The sequence below is a fragment of the Sturnira hondurensis genome, unplaced genomic scaffold, assembly GCF_014824575.4.
Source record: "Sturnira hondurensis isolate 20B ecotype Veracruz unplaced genomic scaffold, ASM1482457v3 Scaffold0018525, whole genome shotgun sequence".
NCBI classification, from domain to species: domain Eukaryota; kingdom Metazoa; phylum Chordata; class Mammalia; order Chiroptera; family Phyllostomidae; genus Sturnira; species Sturnira hondurensis.
The window spans coordinates 10,924,326-10,945,524 of NW_028091156.1; the positions used below are offsets into that span (position 1 = coordinate 10,924,326).

General features: G+C 41.1%; 1 protein-coding gene across 1 annotated transcript in view; it reads left to right on the forward strand.

Moving 5' to 3' along the window:
• CDC73 (cell division cycle 73) overlaps positions 1-21,199 on the forward strand; it is an 82,619-nt gene that overhangs the window by 18,293 nt on the left and 43,127 nt on the right. Inside the window, exons 7-10 of the mRNA XM_037069519.1 lie at positions 30-246; positions 3,992-4,090; positions 5,925-6,003; positions 7,560-7,624. Of these exons, the coding sequence (XP_036925414.1) occupies positions 30-246; positions 3,992-4,090; positions 5,925-6,003; positions 7,560-7,624 (460 nt within the window). The remainder of the gene's footprint in view (positions 1-29; positions 247-3,991; positions 4,091-5,924; positions 6,004-7,559; positions 7,625-21,199) is intronic.

Consider the following 21,199-nt stretch of genomic DNA (forward strand, 5'->3'; position numbering starts at 1 on the left):
TGAAAATTTAAAAAATGAATTGCTTTTAGGTCTTTGTCTGAAGCTATGTCAGTGGAAAAAATTGCTGCCATCAAAGCCAAAATTATGGCTAAGAAAAGATCTACCATCAAGACTGACTTAGATGACGACATAACTGCTCTTAAACAGAGGAGTTTTGTGGACGCCGAGGTGGATGTGACTCGAGATATTGTCAGCAGAGAGCGGGTGTGGAGGACGCGGACAACGATCTTACAGAGCACGGGAAAGGTAATGGGGTCTGGGCACGTCTGTCAGCGTCCCAGTTGGGACCCTTGCAGCAGCGGTGGGAGTGTGCTGCGGTCGGTTGCAGTTTGGCCTCTGGAAGGTCAGAGTAGTGTCAATACCTGCACACGGTGTTTGCCAGTGTAGTCTGCGGTACCTTGGTTGTTGGTCACTGAGGAAGCTGCTGAGAAAGTCTGACTCCATGTGCAGCCCCTGATTTATATCCTCATTTGTCAGTGCGAGGAGGGGCTCAGTTTTCCCGTGGATCAGCTTGTTGCTCAAACCCAGGGAACAGGGAACGCTGATGTCAAGCTTTCTGGTCACTCATTTTTTTCTCCACAAAGTAGAGAACTTGGGAAAATCAGTCAGCAGACATTTGTTGCATGTATTTTAAATATTCTGATGTGTGGATGTACTAACAATTACTTGTTCCCTATTAATATAGTCTTTTTTTGCTATAGGATTTTGGGATTTCCTTCCCTCTTTCTCCTCCTATTCTCCCTACTCCCCTACTCTCTACCTACCTAGTTACAATTACAGATAATGCATTAAAAACATCCTTGTACACAAGCCTTTGTGCACTTACATGTATTTGGCAAAAGAATTAATCTTGAGACGCAAATTGCTGGTTGAAGGAGACGTGTACTTTAAATTTTGAAAGATAAAAATTGGGAAGATATGGGATGTCCAGTATTGATTGGATCTCTGGAAAGGTTGCAGGGATTGTTTCACCCATGTATTTTATCTGTCTTCTTCTCCCACCTCAGTTTTCTCCTAAATGGGAATGTCCCCACTGATGCACGCTTGTTAGCAAGGATGGTTTGATAAGGAAGTTGGTACACATGGGTGAGGGCTCTGATAAAAGCGAACTTTTGCATGGGTTTCATTTGCAGATTCGGGGTCCTGCCCCCAGTTGACTGTGCCACTTACTGTGGTGGGAGTAAAGCTGCTAGAGGAGTCCTGAGGAGAGAATTCTTCTGTTCTTTGACTTGTTTTACAAAGTACTTGAATTTAGGATTAAGCAGTTTTCTCCAGAGTTTAGAATTAGAGATCTAGAATATGAGTAAGCCTCTACTTTAGCATTTATAGTAAATGATCTGTTAAATACTCATTTTTTACTGTCTAATGGGGCTCATAATTGACTATTGTGACTTATGTTGTTCTGCCGATGTTTATTGTAATTGTTGAAAAAATCTGAATTTTATAGTAATGGAATAAAACATAGGTGATATAATCCACCTTACTTTTAGACCAAACATTACGTTTTCAAATAACTGGGGTGAACAATTTTTATTGATCCCTAGGTGGCAGGATTGTATCATTTGAAAACTCCATATTCTGATTTACTTGAGTGTTGTTGGCACCACTGATACATTTTTAAAAATAGGCTAATTTAAGGATTGTTTGGCAGCTAGCTTTGCTTCTATGAATATAATCATTTTTAAAAATAAAAATCATTTTGACTGATATTTTCTCTGTATACTGTTTTTTTTCTTTCTTGCTGAATTGTCAAAAACCTTATAGGTACTCAGCCCTCAGAGGCCTCAGGATTTAGACACACCTTCCTATTTTCTGAGTTTTGGGACTAAAAGACAGGTCGAAGTTGAGAAATACAAGTTACATTACTATTGCAGGCATTCTACATAAAGCAACCTAATTTTTATAATGGCATAAAAACCACATTTTTGAGCATATGTAAATTGGCATGTGTTCATTGCTGAAAAGTCGATAAAGAGAGATTATTAAAAGGAAGCTAATTACCTGTACTTCTGCCACACAGAAGATTGATTTTTCTAGGCTCTGTGTCTCTCACCCAGTCCTACACTGTGTTTACAGTACTGAGACTTGCTATCCATCGCTTCGCACTGCTGGGCTGGTCACTGTGCTGCCCCGTGCACAGCTGCCCGCGGGCCTCAGTGTGAGCGGGCGTCAGCACCAGGCTCCGCTCTTCTCCCACTGTCGCATCCTTCAGGAAGTGCCGAATGGGACTGGTTTCATAATCTTGAACAACATCTTTCTAGTGTTTTGTGTGATGAAATTAGAATATACAAAGCACGTCTGCATACAGAGTAGGCTGTTTGTGCCCATGAGTAGCACTGTACCATCGTTTAGGTTGCAGGCCAAACCAGCTAACGTTTCACAGAAAACCATTTTCTATTTGAAAACCATGCTATGCAGACTTACATATTTGGCAGAGATTTTTCAAAAATGAGGGAGTTTGTTTCTTCAAGGAAAGAGTTTGATGATATTTGTTGCCAGTAATAAAATGTGGGCTTTTATGAGAAAATTCAGATTTGGGGAATTTTCTTTTTGCTACTGTGACTGTAACAGGTTCTTAATACGCAGACTCTTCTGATGAGATCTGTGGTGAAATTGCAATTTGTTGATGTTACAGTATGGTAACATGGGGAAAGTTTCCATAATTCAGTGATGAATATTTTCCAGACAACTGTTGCATGCTGTTAACAGAATTATGTGTGGGTAAAAGAAAAAAATCTATTTAGTGTACCAAAGATACCAATGGGTTTTATTTATGTATGTATTTTTTAAAAGAGTTTATTTATTTACTTTTAGAGAAGAGGGTAAGGGAGGGAAAAAGAGACAGAGAAAAACAGTAATGTGCAAGGGGATACATCGATCAGTTGTCTCCCACACGCCCCCAAACAGGGGACCTGGCCTGCAACTTAGCAGGTGCCTTGACTGGGAATTGAACTGGCAACTCCTCCGTTTGCAGGCGGGTGCTCAATCCATTGAGCCACACCAGCCAGGGCATGGATTTAAAAGTAACAATACAAAAGTTTATGGATGTGGTTTTCACATTGCAGTAACCTTTACGAAACTACTACTTACTGTGTTTTGGCGTGATATCAAAGAGTATCCACAGTTAATTGAAAGCTGTTATACTCTTTTTGTGTGTGTGTGTGTGTGTGTGCGTGTGAGAGGCTAGGTTTTTCTTACATGTATTTACACCAAAACAAACAAAAAAAGATATCACAACAAATATTAACTGTACAAATAGATATGAAATACAGCTATCTTCTATTAAGCCAGACATTGAGATTTGCAAAAATTAAAAACAGTGCCACTCTTTCTTGTCATTACTTTTGTTGCATTTTGGGAAATAGTTTTCAAAACCTGAGGTTGGTCCAGAAAGCATTGAACCTCTATGAAGACTTCAAGCAGGGACCCCCTGAAATGAGTGACCCCTAGTCATTTACTCCAAGTAAGGGATAGTCAGCTAGATTCAAGAATAGGTTTGGACTGAAAAATGTAAAAATTATTGGAGAAGGTGTGTCTGCTGGTAAAGAAGCTGCTGTGTATTTCTGGTGGGGTTGAAGAAATGATGAGGGCTTTTATACCATTTGCTGTTTCAGGCATCCACTGGGGTCCTGGACCACATTCCCCATGGATAAGGGGGCCCCTTGTAGTAGTTGATTTAGAATTAAGCCTGTTTTGACAACAAATCTGTCTCATTTAAGTGTTAACTTGTTAGAATAGATGCAGGATACAAATAAATGTAAGCCAGTTATGCGGTTTAAGTAAAATGAAAAGCACTGGGCTTCTGATAATCAGTCTTTAGGTCAGTTTCCTTGTGGTAGTTGATTTGACTTATGTGTGTAGCAGTAATATCTCATAATGGTGTAGAAGGGAAGAATCAATAGAAAACTTAGTCTAGAATTACTAAGTAAACCTACTCTCTTTGAATGTTTAAAATTAAAGTGGGCTTAATTAAAATCTATTTATATTTTAGAATTTTTCCAAGAATATTTTTGCAATTCTTCAATCTGTAAAAGCCAGAGAAGAAGGGCGTGCACCTGAACAGCGACCGGCCCCAAATGCAGCACCTGTGGTAAGAATGTTTGCTGCTTATGTGGTCATTTTACTGACAACAACACTTGGTTTTCAGTATTGTGATTTGGAAGACATCTCATCTTAAAGCTTTTCAGTTAGTAGGCTTTAAACCTTTTGCTGGTGCAACACACACAAAGAGTGTGAAAACCCTTCTCACCATTCAAAGTTACTTCAGGAACAAATCTTTTTATTTATTTTTTATTTTTTAAAGATTTTATTTATTTATTTTATAGAGAGGGGAAAGGAGGGAGAAAGACAGGGAGAGAAACACTGATGTATGAGAGATACAGTGCTGAGTTGCCTCTCGCACACCCCCAACTGGAGACCTGGCCTACAGCCCAGTGCCCTGACTGGGAATTGAACCGGTGACCTTTCAGTTTGCAGGCTGGCACTCAGCCCACTGAGCCACACCAGCCAGGGCCATTCTGCCTTAGTTTTAGCTATTTGGAAGGTTGCCTGTGTCACTCTTTGAAGTGCCACCTGGGATCCTCCTGAAATAAATTTTATGTATGATGTATATAGCCTGTATTTAAATTCGGACATACCTTTCAATTTCGTTCAAATTCTCCAACTAGTTTTATATGCATCAGCAAAGGAAATAAATATACAAATAATTGTTTTTATTTTATGTAAAATTTTAAAAAGTATATCAGCATTTGGTAGGATATAAACATATGTTTTCCAAGATCTAGTAGTTTGGTTCGTTGCTGGAATCATTGGTACTTAATCATGTATAAGTAGCGAATGTTTGCGGGTATGTAGATAAACACTTTCCGTGGACGTGGCAGCAGTACTGAAAGTGCCTGCTATTTGTCAGGCTGTGTGCAGACGAGATACAAGAATGAGAGGGTTCCCAGTCCCTGCCCTCTCTGAGTTTACAAGTCTCCGGGATGGGGAGATGATTAAGAGGTGATGATGGTGAAACACTGGGCGCTTATGTTACGATTTGCAAGACAGTTCAAATAGCAGTTGGTAGGAGACTTGTGTCAGATCTTAACAGTTTAACCATTATCTTTGTGACTGAGTATTCTCTGTGTTCCCATAATCGTTAAAATACTTGAAAATTTTAGTGTTTGTATTTGACTGTGGAAGTGTGTGTATGTGCATACACTCTTAATGACAGTCTTAAATAATTAAAGAGTCTGTTATTTGGAGCAACAACATGAAGAGTGTTTTAGTTTTCCTGAGTATCATGAATTTCCCAACCAATTTTTTGAATATTCTTTAATTATGTTTTTCAGGTTATTACAGACCGAGTTTTAGATAAAGTATTTGTGAATTAAATTACCCATCATTTGGTTGGCAACTTTTTTAAGTATTTGGGGAAAAACACCTCTGTTAACTTCAGTCTGGCCTTGGCCATTTGTAATGGGTTTGTTGTCACAGTTGTCATTCTTTTAATTTAAAGATGAACAACTTGGAGAATAATTCAGTTAAAAGGCTCTAAAATGTCAGCTTAATAAACTTTGAATTAAAAGGGTTTTTTTGTTTAAAAATTTATAATTAGAGGGAGCTTATTATTTCATAAAGAAATTTTAGTCACTGGAATGAAAATGCTATGCACACCTGTCTTATTTCTGCAGAGTCAAAAGGTTTTGCTTTCTGCCTTCGTGCGAGTTTACTTGGGGCACTCTGCCCTTTTTCCTGAGGGCGTGGCCGTTTCGTAGTAGTAAGCACTCTCTTGAAAATAAGCATCAGATGACCCTCCTTTTGTCTTGTTGGCTATAGTATGAAAGAAGCTTAGGACAAAACACCCTTATTGTGGGGTTCATTATGAATATTTAGTAACCATTTAGAATATTAAATGTGAGCCATGATTTATTTTTCTGCAGGATCCCACATTGCGTACCAAACAGCCTATCCCAGCTGCCTACAACAGATACGACCAGGAGCGATTCAAAGGAAAAGAAGGCAAGTTACTTAATTTTTATCATTCTTTACTGCTGTTGTACTCAACTTGAGAAGCCTGACGTTTAAGGGCAGGGTTGGCAGGCGACATCTGGAGCGTGGTCACACTCTTTCATTAATGTATGTTTGTGGCTCCGTTGGTGCCGCAACAGCAGTGTTGATTGTGACAGAGACTGTGCTGTCTGCAAAGCTTCGGCCCCTGTCTGGTCTCCTGCAGAGCGAATTTGCCTGTCCCTGCTTAAATGCATGCATCCCTTATTCGGCGGCCTGTGTCACACTTTGACTGCATTCTGCCTCAGTTTCCTCCTTTGTAACATTACAACACTGATAGCAGTAGTGGCATAGAACCTGTCTCTCAGAGTTATTGTGGGGTTACTCTGTTTAATCAGGTCCCTGGAATTAGTGACTGGTGTATAATAAGCTATCAGATATATATGCTGTTATGAGTGTTAGTGCTATTTCTCCAAAAGTCATTTTGGAGGGGAGATGCTGTATATGTCAGCTCGTTTCCCAGATTATAACTGTGTGCACTGAGAACTTGGGAAGCGCGGATTAGAGTCACTGTCCAAGGATCCTTTCGTGGAAGTCCACGTGGGATAGTAGCTGACGCAGGAGGGGTCAGTCAAGTGGACTAATGCTGGTGTGACTTTTCATCTGTCTTGTCTTGGCTCATGAAAAAGTGAGGTGGTAGCAAATGGACGCTTGACATTTGTCATTTCCCCCCCAATAGCTGAAATCTCTAAGTTGTGTTAAAGAATATTGTCTGATACAGTGAATTTGTGTGTTGACTTCATTTGCTGGACAGAGGCGTGTGCTGAATCCACGTTGTAGACAGTGGTCCGTTCTCTTATTCCCTGCAGTGTTCTCATGAAATGATTTATATAAACTAGGGATTTAGTTATATAAACTGATATAAACTGGCAAATCAGTGCCCACAGATCGTATCTGACCTCACCATGCTGATCTGTTTCTCTGCCTTCTGCACCACAACTGCAAAACTCAGTAGTTGGGACAGAGACTGCATGGCTTGCGGTGCGTGAAATGTTTGATAGCTGACGCTTCACAGCAAGGCATGTTGGGGCTCTGGCTTGGAACGCTTGTCCTAAGTACAACACTAGTTTTCTACAGTGTAATAATATGCCTATCAATGCCATTTTGGAGCATGACTTTTTATATATGTTAAAGACTTTTCACGACAGTTACTTTTAGTGGTGCTGTCGTTGAGTATTAGGTGTAAATAATTTTGGGGTTATATCATCAAGTATCTTAGTCTAATTTTTGATCCTCCCAACAACCTGTGCGTGTTGTGGATATAGTTGTAGAGGCGGTCTTAACCAGCTTCTCTGTACTGGGCTGTTTGGTGTGTCTGAATACATTTTTGAGACTAGTACCCTTAAACAGTTTTTATCTTCACAAGTATGTGATTTAACCTAAGTGTACAGTAGATTCAAGGCTTTGTTGTACTGTCGAATTATTACGATATATTGAAGATTACTACTTTAGATTTGTGACTGATAAAGAAATACCTAAAATCTAATGGGAAACCTCCTTCCTTACAGAAACGGAAGGCTTCAAAATCGACACGATGGGCACCTACCACGGCATGACCCTCAAGTCTGTGACGGTAAGGCCCTCCGACCACAGCGCTCCTTCTGCCCCACTCGTTTTGTGTGGCGGCGGAAGTGGAAGAAATCTTTACTCTTTGGTATTTTCCGTTTGAAACAATCATTAGTGACCAGTTGTGTCGTTAGAGCTGTGTGTGGTTATTTGATTCATGGGTGTCCTTATTTTTCTTTCTTTCTTCTTTTTTTTTTAAACTGAGTTGGGTGTGTTTAAATCTGTTGTGATTAACTGCAAGTAGGTAGGGTGCTACCCGGTTAGAGGATTTAAAGCCAGTGAGAGGGCCAGGGTCCAGCTTGGAGAGCTTCTTGCCCTAATATCTTACGGTCTTGAAAAGACAGAGTACAGTGTTGATGCAATGCTACAAAGTACATACTTGACAGAACCAAATGCTCAGATGTCCGTGATTATAAGCCTTTGGCTCACTTTTAGCAATCTTTCTGTTTTATTTTGTTAACCCACAATCTGAAATCTCTAAGCTGTATGTGTTTTTTAACACTCAATTTTTAGTGATAGGACATGGCGACATAGAGCAGGAATTCTATTAACCTCATTTTGCATATTTATGTTACAGATAATTACACCTTTTAGACTTTAAAATACTTAGTATATGCATTAATTAGAGTACTGTACATTTAAAACATGGCTTCCAAGCTTTGTTTTGGGAGTCATCAGACCTTTGAGGACGCAGGGACATAGAGTGGTCCTTTATTCGCTTTGATGGCTCACAGGTGAGGTAGATCTTGCCATGCTCTACTCATTTCCAGAAACAGCATTTAAATGTGGAGACGCTAATATTAAAAGTTGACTTTTTTCTTTTTCCCTTGGACTTGAGGATTAGATATTGTGCTGATAGTACAGCTGTTTTTAAATTGTCATTGGATTTATTTTCATAATTTTGAACTTGTACATGGACTCGTTCGTTCATTCGGCACTGTGTGAGACCTTGTCCTGGTTTCTGGGACTGCAGCTGTGACCGAGACAGATAGGGCTTTTCAAGGAGGAGAAAGAGGGAGGCGTCTGTGAGGAGGCGATGGGTGAGCAGAGGCCTGGCAGGAGAGCGTCCCGTGAAAGACAGTGCAGAGGTCACCACGACCCAGGCCCAGCAGAACCACAGCAGGAAGGCCAGTGTCTCAGAGGCCAGTGAGTGCGGGGTGAGTGATAAGGGGTCAGACACACCCGTCTTCTAACATCGGCCACCTCCTTCCTGACTTCACAGTGTAACTCTGTTAGAGTAAACCTAAGTTTGTAAAGATTCCTTTATTGACATTTTTGAGTACAGAACTCACCTATTGAATTCCCCAAGTGAATTAGTGTGGAAGCAAAATTGTTTTCCTTTGGTAGCCATCAGAGTAAGTCTGTGGTTATTGTCGTTTTTACTTTTGTTTCATATGAAATGCCATTAAGTTGGTTTCATTACTGAGTTTCCATGCAAATTGTAAAATCAGTGATGGTTTTGATAGTGATTCTTTTTACAGGACAATTTTTCTCAAATCCAAGGGCTGCCTCTTGGTGAAGCAGTGAGAGAATGATACGGCTTCTTCCTCATCAGAGACTTTGTTCTTAAATATGCTAATGAGGAGGCAAGTTGAAGCACATTTGTGGTGTGCGGTAATAAGGAAATAATCACAGGAAGACATTGTATCGGACTGCAACAGAAAGACAAAAAGTGGTCAAATGTCTAGTGTCTTAGTATTTTAATACCCATTTTGGATCTCTGCTGCTTATGACCTGATTTACTTTAGCAGTTCTCACAGAATGCTTACAGAAGTATGAACTGGAAAGCTTTGAAGTTACTCTGATAATTGTTTCTTTTAAAAAGTTAAACCTCAAGCCCATGCTGCTTTCCCCCCTTCCTTTTTCTTCTGGAATTACTGTGTATTTGTGAGCTTATGAGTTTCACCAATTTTGTACCTTATTCTACAACTAAGTTTCTTTTATGATATCCACCCAGACATTCGGAGTAGTTAAGTGTCTGTGAAAGGCTTAATGTGTTACACAGATGTGACACAGTTCATTTTGTTGCCATTGTTCTTCAGGGTTTCGATGCACCGAGCTGACATACAAAGTTACTAAAATGAGAATCGGTCTGCATTAGGGTTGATCTATATGACTAAGTTCCAGACATCAGAGTTCTGTTGGAGATGTAAGACTAAATTAATGAATTGATTCCTGCAGATGGCTAGAAAATTTTTACACAAATTAATGTTTCTGATGTGTTGTAGAGAAAAGGTATGTGTTTTGATAATAAAATAACTTCATTAGAATCATAAATTATTGGGATTTATAGAAATTAATGCCCAGCCAGGGTTTGGTAATATTTGGTTAGTACTTCACAAAAGTAATAAGTTACTCAAGTTTATTATAGGAACAGAAACCCAGGTGTTTTTATAGTTAGTTACAAGGTTATGTAGTTGGGTCACTGGTTAATTTTGGCTGAGGTCAAGAAATGCGTTTCGTAGTAAAAGTTCCAGCGGCCAAGGCATGAATGTGGAAGGGTTGTTAGAGGGCTTTTCTCAACTTGTGTGCCTGTTTCAAAGTGTATTACTTGGGTTCTAGAATGTTTAGGAATACTAGATTAAACCAGATTTTGTGGTACAGTGATGTGATCGTTTTTAATAGATGAATCAGAAGTGTGCATTCTGATTCCCAAGCCTGTTTGTCCTTAGTTTTGCCTTTTTCCTCTGTCCTGTTGGGAACACTGGGGAGACCCAGCGTTGCTCCAGGTCACTTTCAGGGAAGCTGTCTTAGAAGTTAGAGGTCGAAAGTAGAAACCATTTAGTACAGGGACAGCAGAATATATTTTCATGGATTCCTTTTATGAAAGGGACCATATTACCTCAGAAAATGCCACCTGCTTGTGGTTTAATGAAAATTAAATTCCGTAAATGAGAGGGGTTGATGAAGACCTTTCTTTGTTAGGTAGTAGCAAGGAACTTAGCTGTGGTTCAGCTCAAGAGGGACTATGAAAATATGATCCGAGTACCTCCTCTGTTGTCTGTACCAGCGAGTTTCCATTGGTGTGCTGCGAGAATGTTTAAAATATGCACCACCTGACTGTTTAGTCAGGGGAACTGGCCTCTTTCCCCTTACATTGTCAAATAACAAAAGGACAACAGCCAATCCAACAACAGCCATCTGGTGTGGATAATCAAAATTACACCTGTTTTGTGTCAGATCAGCAAAAAGTGTATTTTTTGGTGTGCCACAGAATTTTAGTAATTAAATTTCATGGTCCATGAGTTGAGAGAGGTGTGGTAAATCGCCGATCTGTAAGGATCTGGTTGTTGAATCCAGCGCGCCTTCATTTCAGCCTCCTGCTCCAGCTAGCTCAGCGGGGGGCCTGGTGCCCCCCCCCCTGCCCCGCCCCCAACTGTCCGTGGATCACCTTGCTGTCTGTGCAGTTTTGAGGTGTTTTGCACTCTGAAATTGGGCAGCTCTAAAGCTTTCCTTTCAGATCGATATTCGAGTTGACTCTTACGGGCAATAGTTCTGACAAGTCTTTGGGGAACCATTTTTCTAGTACTAAGTAAACTTGCGTGGATTTTCAGTCTGTGCTAGGGGTGTAATATGACCATCAACCTTTACTTTCTAGAAGGATCCAGAATCTCAGTCTCTTCTCGAACTTCTATTCTTAAGAAGAAAGGCATACCTTAGTAACCTCCCTGCGCCCTGTGTTGCAGAGTCTTTTCATTCTTGCTCAAGTACTGATTGACTTGTTTGTGTCTGCCCAGAGGGGGAGGGGGCTGTGGGGGCAGCAGACACTGTACCAGGTCCTGGACAGCAGAGATGAAAGACTGGCACGTTCTCATGGACTTCATCCAGGGTCCCTTGGAAAAGAGATGCCATAGTCCCTCAAAGAAAATTGTGGCCATGCTGAGTGTGTGCCATGGGAACCAGAAACTGGGGGGTTTTCTAGAAGTTGGGCTGGTCCATTGAGGGGCCAGTAGTGGGAATGAGGCCTGAAGTTTGAGCTGGGGTGACTGGAAGGCATCAGGAAAGCACATCTAGGAGTAGGGCCTCCAGTCCATTTACCATCCTGGTGGGGAGAGCAGGGCAGGTAGGAGGATGCGGAAGACTGCTTATTGTGTAGATTTTACCAGTGTGCATAGGAGTGATTCTTCCCCAACATCTGTCTGATGCTGCCTGCCTGGTCAGCCTGAGCACATCACACGGGCAGCCAGGACGGCCAGCTGCTTTTGCGAGCCTGTCTCCCCAGGTCTCCCACCACAGTGGATGCAGCCTTGAGCAAGTGGGCGCTACCTCTACCAGGAGGGGTATTTTCTCCTGTCGCCCCAGATCTCATGGCCTGATGCCTTTTAGCCATCCTGCTTCCCTCCTGTGCACCACCTTCTAGGGCCACTGGTCCTCTCATTTGAAGTCCTGGTCTAAGTAAAGGTGGTTCCTGCTTGTTTAAGAGAAATGAAGCAGTGGGAAACACTGGATTGTCAGCCCTGGCTTTGAATCCCAGCTCTTCCATTCCCTCTGCAGCTCAGGAAATTAAGAAGTCACTTCACTTTTCTGTCAGCGGACGTGTTATTTTATTTACTGATTGATTGATTTTGTCATACAAGGCAATTTTATTTAACACATTAAAACTTCACAGGTCACGGAACAACTGCCCAGCCTTGCAGCTACTACTGACACTTTCCCCAGCACAGAGAGGCCAACGTGTTGGAGTATCTGACTCTGTTTTTAACCTTTATAAAAAGAGGTTTCTGGTAGTCAGAACAAGGAATCTCTCGTTTGTTGCTTGAAAGCCCACAATGGGGTCATTGGTTTGTAGGCTTGCTGCTTAGCAACCTGCTGCACTTGCCTGCCTTCCCTCCTGTTGTGAAGTGCGGTGGACCCGGGAGGGGGCTGACGGTGGGTGGGCACACAACAGAGGCATGCATGTGGGCTACTCAGGAGAGGTGTGTGTGTACAGCACAGACCAAAAAGTTTCTCTCTGTCTGGATGCTTGGGTGTAGCCTGAAGCATGGGAAGTTACCACGTGCTGCCACACCCCGGCCTGTTTGCTATGGTCTGGGTGCAGAGTGAGGCATCTGCACCCTGGTTCCTGCGGGTCAGGTGTTTCCCTAGGACTCACTGTGACAGACAGGTGCTGTTTGCTCCCAGCTTTCACCGCATGAGTAGCTTTTAATGCATTGCCATCAAATCTGCATAATGTGGAACTCCCTTCAAAGAAAATAGCATATTCTAATTCTTGAGCATTACGGGAGGCTTTTCTTCATCTGGATTTGGATTCAGTTCTTCAGAGGTGAGAGACTTCAAACGTTCGGCTATTGCAGCGCCTTGGTCTGAACGTCTTATAAATTCCCGTTGCTTATTGCCAGCTTCTAGCTCAGGCCAGGTCAGTCCTTCATCCTTCTTAATCAAGGAAATTTCGGAATTTTAATACTGTTGTTATTATCATCCTTATACTGCTTTCAGTGTCAGTAGATGAGCAGAGATTTCCTTCCCCAAACCTCTGACCTTTCAGCACAGTGTTGATGGGATCAGGTAAAAACTCTGCTTCAATGTCCTCTTAGTACTCACTTCTGGAAGCCAAGTTGTGACTGTCACACCGTCTCTAGTGTATTGCCAGTAACACAGCGGCTTTTTGATTTTTGGAAATCATTTTGTTTGTCCTTATTTTCTTCAGTATCTTGACCAGCTGGAACGAGTGTGAAGGACTTGAGACAATCATTAGACCCTAATGATTGGGCTCATTAGGGCTCATTAGACCCTAACCCCATTGGGCTCATTAGTGGCATGATGTGGTCCTGATTTTCCATGGAGAATATCACACTTAATAATTTCATAGTTTTTATTATCTTTGTTTTTCTTACTGATAGTGACGCACCTCAAGGAAACAAACCATTACCTTTCGTGTCTGTTGCTTCTTTCTCTCTTCAAAGAAGTAGGGTAGCTATTGAATGTTCTAGCTTTCAGCAGTGAGATCCTGTGCATTGTGATGAAAGGGTCCCTGTTCTTCATTAAACATGGTCTCCTAGTTTTCAGACACACTGTGTCCACACCTGTTCCATGAGATACACTCTTCTAGTTCCACCTGTCAGGACCCAGGCAGAAGATGTAAAGTGGATGGCTACACAGAGGTGACTGTCATACGCCATTGAATCTGTAGGCAGTCCAGGTACCTCTCGTGGGCTGTCCTAAGGTAGTGTCCAGCACCACTGGGAAGTTCATAATTCTTCCAGGGCCGTCTATGTAGTAGACATGGTCTTGATACTGTGAGTCACAGAGTGGATGACTACCATTCCCAAGCACACGTGTTCCAGGGTATGTTGATCCATCTCAACAATTTCCTTCTGCGTCAAGTTCCAGCTGAGAATAGGGCAGTGGCTCAAGGGAGAGTTTATAACCCTTGGATCAGGGATCCAGCAGAGGCCTCTTCACCTGCAGGGCGCTCTCAGTCGCGGACCATAGTGTGAGAGTTCAGGAAGCTCTTTTTAAAAAAATTTAATTATTGTTCAAGTACAGTTTTCCATCCCCCACTTCCATCCCAGCCCACCCCCCCGTGTTCCCCACCTCCCTCCCATTTCTACCCCCCTTAGTTGTTCTCCACGTGTCCTTTATACTAGTTTCTATGAATCCTTCCCCTTTTCCCCTGAAATTCTCTCCCCTCTGGTCCCTGTCAGCCTGTTCTGAATTTCAGTGTCTTTGGTTATATTTTGCTTGTTTGTTTGTTTTGTTGTTTAGGTTCCTGTTAAAGGTGAGATCATATGGTATTTGTCTTTTACCGCCTGGCTTATTTCACTCAGCATAATGCTTTCCAGTTCCAACCATGCTGTTGCAAACCGTAGGAGCTCCTTCATTCTTTCTGCTGCATAGAATTCCATTGTGTAAATGTACCATAGTTTTCTGATCCATTCATTTACTGGTGGGCATCTAGGTTGCTTCCCACTCTGGGCTATTGTAAATTGCGTTGCTATGAACATTGGGGTGCACAGGTTCTTTTAGAGTTCAGGAAGCTCTCGTCGAATGGTCTGTGCTTCTGTCATAGCACAGAGGCTGGGAAGCCATGTGGCTCCCATCCCAGAAAACACTGCCTCTGTCCTTATTTTATAGTAAAGATGGCTTTCTCATCTGGAGAAGGGTATTGTAATAACCTCCTCTGGGACTCCTTTCGAGGTTTAAATGCATACAGGTATACCTTGTTCGGTGTTGTTCCTTTCAGGACTGTTTAATTGTTGCACTGAATTCATTGTAACAGCTACTGCAGAAATACTGTTACATTAAACATAATGTTTTGTAAACTTTTTATACTTAACAGAAAACACCATTTCGTTAAGTTGGTAGTATTTGGTGTGAATACTTACTTGGATAGGTGGGTATTAATCTCCTTATTCTGGTACTTTCTTTGTGGTAAGAGACAATAAAATCTCATTTTATCCTAATATTTTGTCAGCATAATCAGGAATTTAAAGAACTCTCATCTGAGGATACGTTTATTGATTTTAGAGAGAGAGGAAGGGAGGGGGGAAGAGAGAGAAAGAGAAAAAGAAACGTCGATTGAGGGAGACCCCAGTCAGTTGCCTCCCAAATGCGCCTGACAGGGGACGTAACCTGCGGTTTGGTGTGAGGGACAATGCTTCAACCAACTGACCCACCCAGCCAGGGCCGTGATCAGCCTTTTGATGCTAACAACACTTGAAGAAAAATGAATTATGGCAACAGAACTCCTATTAATAGGTATTAGGAAATTTTAATGCATATTAAGTAAAAGTTTATGTATCTTACTAGATTTACTGAAAATCCATTGCCCTAATAAATTCAATAAAAATTTAAAAATAAGTAAATATAATGAAAATCCAGTGCACAGTGTATGATATATTTGGTGTAAAGCTATAATTAAACTCCATTAGTTTAGGTTTGTACTTCATTAAAGAGTTTATCTACAATTTTAAAATATATGTAGACCTTAGGAGCATTTGAGAGCTTGCTTCCAGGCATATGTCATCAGTTTAGCGCAAATAAACTCAAAAAATTCTCTAAAAAACAATGTAAAAGTAAATATTTTAGTGATTTTGATACTATCTATAACGTATCTTTTAAATTTAGTCTACCAGTGATCACTCAGTTAATGCTGTGGTTTCGAAACTCCTGAGACTTATTTTTGAAAGAAGCATTGAAAGAATTATTCAGGTACTTAGATCAGAAATAACCCAAAAACCATTGTGTAATTTTTAATGACAGTGTTAATGTCATCTTGTCTCGACGTGGTTTAATTCTATTCTTAGAATATGGCACATGATGACATATTCTAAGAATAGAAAAGCCCTGGCCAGGTTGCTTGTTTGGTTTAGAGCCTCATCCCCATGCCCTGAGGTGGTGGGCTCTATCCCTGGTCAGGGCGCATGCAGGAGTCAACCATCGAACGCATAAACAAGTCTGACAACTCGTTGAGCTTTCGCTCCCCCTCCCTCCTTCCCTCTCCTTTCTTCCCTCCTCCTCCCCCTCTGTCTAAAATTAATAAACTGAAAAAAAAAAGAATAGGAGAAAACTAACCGGTTAGGAAATATAATGGTATTTTGTTAATTACATGATGAAAATTTGTGCCTTGAAATTTCAGTTTGATTGTATATACTCTTTTAATTGTACGTCCATGTGTAATGCTGTAGTTACGTATGACTCATGCGCAAAAGCAGACTAACTTCCTTGAAATTTAAGTCTCCTGCACGTAGTACAATGTAGCTTCTAATTTCTATGTACCTTCATCAATACAATTTGAATTTCTCTAATTTTAACAAAATTATTTACCAGTATTGAATGTGTTTCACTTTTAAATTCTGACTCCTTCTCAGTGTCTTTGTAGACTAACCACCAGTTTTTTAAACACAGATGTGATTTTGTGTATATATATTTTTCATTGCTTTGAGGAAAAAGATTATTTCCTTTCATTTTGTGATAGATGATCAGAATTCATTCATATGAAAAACAACCTACTATGTTTGATAACATGATAACATGCTCTAATTGGTGTTTAGCTATTTCTTTGATGGATACTTTTCTGCTGGCTGTTGTTGGCAGAGTTTTAGTTTGCTGTCTCAATTTCAAGGTCTTCATAGGTTGGTTTAAATCTTCAATGAATTTCCAATCTTCTATGTAAATTCAATATTCAGATTTTCTGTCACTTAGTATTTCTGTCATTTTTCATTGGATTGTCTAGTTAGTTCATCCCTACCCCCACCGTGCCAAACCTCATGTAATCTTTAATTCTAAGTTTTGATTTTTTTCCAGATCTTTTTCTTGATGGATGTTTCTTTTAGTGTTGTTCCTCTTGTCTTTCCTGCTTCTCATGTTCCTCTCTGAGCGACTGTTGCTACTTCTATTGTAAATACCTGTTTTAGGCCCTGGCTGGTGTAGCTCAGTGGATTGAGCACGGGCCTGCGAACCACACGATCGCGGTTCAGTTCTCAGTCAGGGCACATGTCTGGGTTGCAGGCCAGTTCCCAGCAGGGGACACATGAGAGGCAACCATATATCGACATTTCTCTCCTTCTCTCTTTCCCTTTTCCTCTAAAGGTAAATAAGTAAAATCTTTTAAAAAAATAAAAATAAATACCTGTTTTAAACTCTTAACTGCTTCTGGTCTGGATGAAACTAAAGTTTTATTTGAACTTTTAGAATAGTGTTTTACTGTGAATAAATTGAAGATACATTCATTTGTGATACTGAGGAATTAAAGTTCTTAAAGATTTTTGTTTTAATTGGAGACAAAAGCCACACCATAGACCCAGATAAGTGTCTCCTGTTGAGGTTGTCATAGTTTTTGTTGTCATGAAAAATCTTTACATTCAGATTCTTGTGGTAGTGTGTAGTAAGATCAAGCATAATTATTTTGATATCAAGTCATTCTGACACTTTGACAAATTACAGTGAGTCAGAAATAATTCAGTTTTTACAAAGTGCCTTTCTTACGGAGATGACAAAGTGCCTTTTTGTCGTCTTTGTCTTATATTTGTTGCCATAAACATCCTGGAATTGAATTTTTGTGTGTTTTAATATATCAAACTTGAGAACTAAAATTAAGCAGGTCCTCAGCTTTTCAAAAAAAATTTAACTGCTATTATGTAGAAGGCTTTTAGTTTTCTTTATTAGGAAACCCCCAAATTCAGCTTTTAATATGATAGAATTTAATAATTTATCTTGAGAAGGTGTATAAACACTTAATAATGTCTTTAGGAACTGTTGAGTTTTTTTTTTAAATATTTTATTTATTTATCTTTAGAGGGGAAGGAAAGGAGAGAGGAAGGAAACATCAATGTATGGTTGCTTCTCATGCATCCCCTGCAGGGAACTGGCCCCTGCCGGAAACCGGCCTGCAACCCAAGCATGTGCCCTGACTGGGAATCGAACCGCGATCGTCTGGTTCGCAGGCCCGCAGGCCCGCTCAATCCACTGAGCTACACCAGCCAGGAGGAACTGTTGAGTTTTAACATAGAGCTATCATAACCATTCTGATAGTAAATTTGTGGGTACATTATAATTTATTAAAAACCTTGGTATATATTGTTAGATTCCCCCCTTCAGTTACTTTAATGGAAAAAAACATTTAAAACTTTAGTTATTTGAGTTGAACTTTTGAAAAATCTGGATTAATTGTAATAGATAGCATTGATACACACTTGATTTATTTCTAAACTTTGAGTTATTATTAGTATTTTTGAAAAGCTTATGTAATTTTTTGAAGCTTCAGGCACCAGCATAAAGGTCATAGTGTGGCAGATGCTACAAAAACACTTCGGTGTGGCATCCCTGTGGTGTCACGTGTGCACTTGGTGTTGGGTCTGCTTGTAGACAGACCACTGAGCCCACTCCACAGTCACGCAGCCTGTTGCCGGGGGCCCGAAGGGCTGCCACCCGCTTCGTGGTTGTGGAGCAGCTCAAAGAGTGAGTCCCTGCCGTAGGGAGTCTGAGCAGAAGGTGGCGATTCCAACAGCGCATGGTGTTTGGAGAACAAAGTTACAAGGCTCTTTTTTTCCCTGTCAGTCAGGCTGAGGAAGCACTGTGCAGACAGAGGAGCCTGTTGGGTTCCGTGTCAGGTGAGGTGAGCAGGATGACGTGATGGGCAGGGAAGCCACCTTCCTGCAAGTGCAGACCGTGTCAGTGTTTCTGCTTAAGCTCGCTAAGCGGGAGAGGTGGGCGGCCCCCTCCACCACGCAGATGCAAAGGGTTGCTTTTTAATTAGCTGTTTTGTGACAACCGGGGAACCATCTTGTACAGTCCAGTTGCCTAAATAAGGCGTTGCTGCTGCCCGCATCCAGTTTTCCCCTTCTTACCAGTTCCGAAGACTAAGGGGCCCGGCCCCACATCGTTCCTGTATCTCTGCACCGACCCAGCCTCCCTCCTCTTCCTTCCACACTGTTCTTCCAAATTGTCAGGTGTTCTCAGTGTGAGGCTGGAACTTAATCAGTACCTACTAGCTTAGGACTGTAACTTACTATTTCTTCAAAACTATTGCTGTTTCTGGTGCCAAGATAGGCTAACTTGATCAAAGATGGCTGAGTAAGGAGAGAGAATTTCTTTTATGTTGGTGGCCATTGCTGTCGGACAGGGAGTGCACACTCGACAACATACGAGCAATTCTACAGCAGGTATTAATGACGCCACCTTCTTCCTGAGCCGAACAGAGAAGAAGGGACGTCCTCGTTAGCCTCAGGGAGCCCTGCCCCCTGCTCTGGGACCCCAGTCAGCCTGGAGAAAGGGGCATCTTTCATTCATTCGTTCTGCAGCCCAGGGTGCCTCTTTGTAATGACTTCTTTTTATGGGGCTTCTTTTTGCAAAGCAACTACTAAATGCCTTTTATCTTCCCCCCTTTTTTCCTTAATTTTGAAAAACTTAAGACATAAATGTAGAGAATTGTAATTAGTATGATTTTCTATCAGCCCATCACACAGATTTTATAATTATCATTTTAAAACCCCTCTTACTTCATCTATTCCACATCTCTAATTTTCCTCAAGTATCATAAAGCAAAATCCAGACACTGATGTTTTGTGCCTACATACTTTACACTTCTAAAAATCATGGGGTGTTTTTTTTTAAACCTAACCACAGAGGCGTAATCTCACATAACATAAAAATTTTTTTGGTATCCTTTCAGTTCATTTTCCAGTTTCTTTGATTTTTCTGAAAAATGTCTCTTTGGAGTTCATTTGTTGGAAATAGAGTCCAAACAAGCATCAAAAGTTGCATTTAGTTGCTAGGAATTTTAACTTTTTTTCCCTCTAGATTAGAGGTTCATAGTCTTTTTTTATGTCATGGACCCTCTTGGTGTACTGGTGAACCCTATGAGTCCCTTTCTCCGAATGTTTTTAATGTGTAATATAAAATACAAAAGATGACAAAACCTGTTCTAATGAAGTAAAGTTATCAAGGTATTTTAAAAATGCAAGTTATGACATGGTAGTTTGTACTTCTTTATGAATGTAGTATGTAGCAAGACCCAGTGAAAAATCTAATACATGCCAGAAATTTAACATATGAGCATAGACGTTATTTCAAATACATGTAGCAGTGGTGGTATGAAAATAACTGATTTCATATCAGATGACATTTCATGTCATCTGTTGATGACAAAGTCACAGCCATTGTTCATAGTCCTGTGGTTTGTTGCCTACATTCACAGAACATGGAAATGCTGATTTCTGTTAGAAGTTGGTGAAAATAAAATTGTTTTTCACATTCAGATTAGGGGCCCTCTGACTTCTCTGCACCAACGCCCTGCTGCAATGTAAAGGTTTGGGAAAGGTTCTTGCTACAGTTCTGTTTCACTGGCTTTTTCCTGCCAACTTGTCAGGCTCTTCTCAGCCGCCAGGCCTTTGTCTTTGGAGTGGTTTGCCTGGATCCTCCTCCTCCTTGCTCTTAATAAGACTGGCGCCTCATCATTCACGTATCTCAGTTCAGAGGTTACTTTCTTAGGAAGACTTCCCAGTGTATCCTAGTAATATTCTTGTCTGTTTATATGCTTGGATGATTCTTGGAACACGAGAATCTGAAGGCAGGAACCACATCGTGCCCTGCACTGTGCCTCGTATGGAGAGCAGTGCTTGGCACATGGATGTTACTTGAAAAATGTTTGTCAAAAGAATGATTCTTAAGCTCATATTACACATTCTATTTCTAGTTACTTTCCATACTTTCACTTGCGTGTAGAGTAGTAGTTAAAACCCTTAATGTTGTTGATGCTATAACATGTAGGTCCTCGGTGCCACTGGGCACCCCTTCATATGTTTCTGGTGGCTGTCTGTTACATTGTACCTGTGAGTCGGGTCTCACACGGTGTTTCTGTCTCAGTCCATGGCACTGTCCTGCACTCAGTGTGTGGGCTGGGACCCTTGGCGCGGTCTCGGGCCTGTGTTTGCTCTCCCTTGTCTGCAGTGTCTGGACAGCTTGATGCCTGCTGACCTTCCCAGCCTCTCTGTCTTGTATCCCTGGCGTCCTTTCTGGTGCAGACTGTTTTGTGTCTACCCTGGACTGTGCAGCAGCCTCAGAGTCGGTCTTCTCACATCGCTCCTGTGTCTCTGCAGTCTGTTCTGCATGTTGCTTCAAGCACCAAAGAACACAGAAGCCA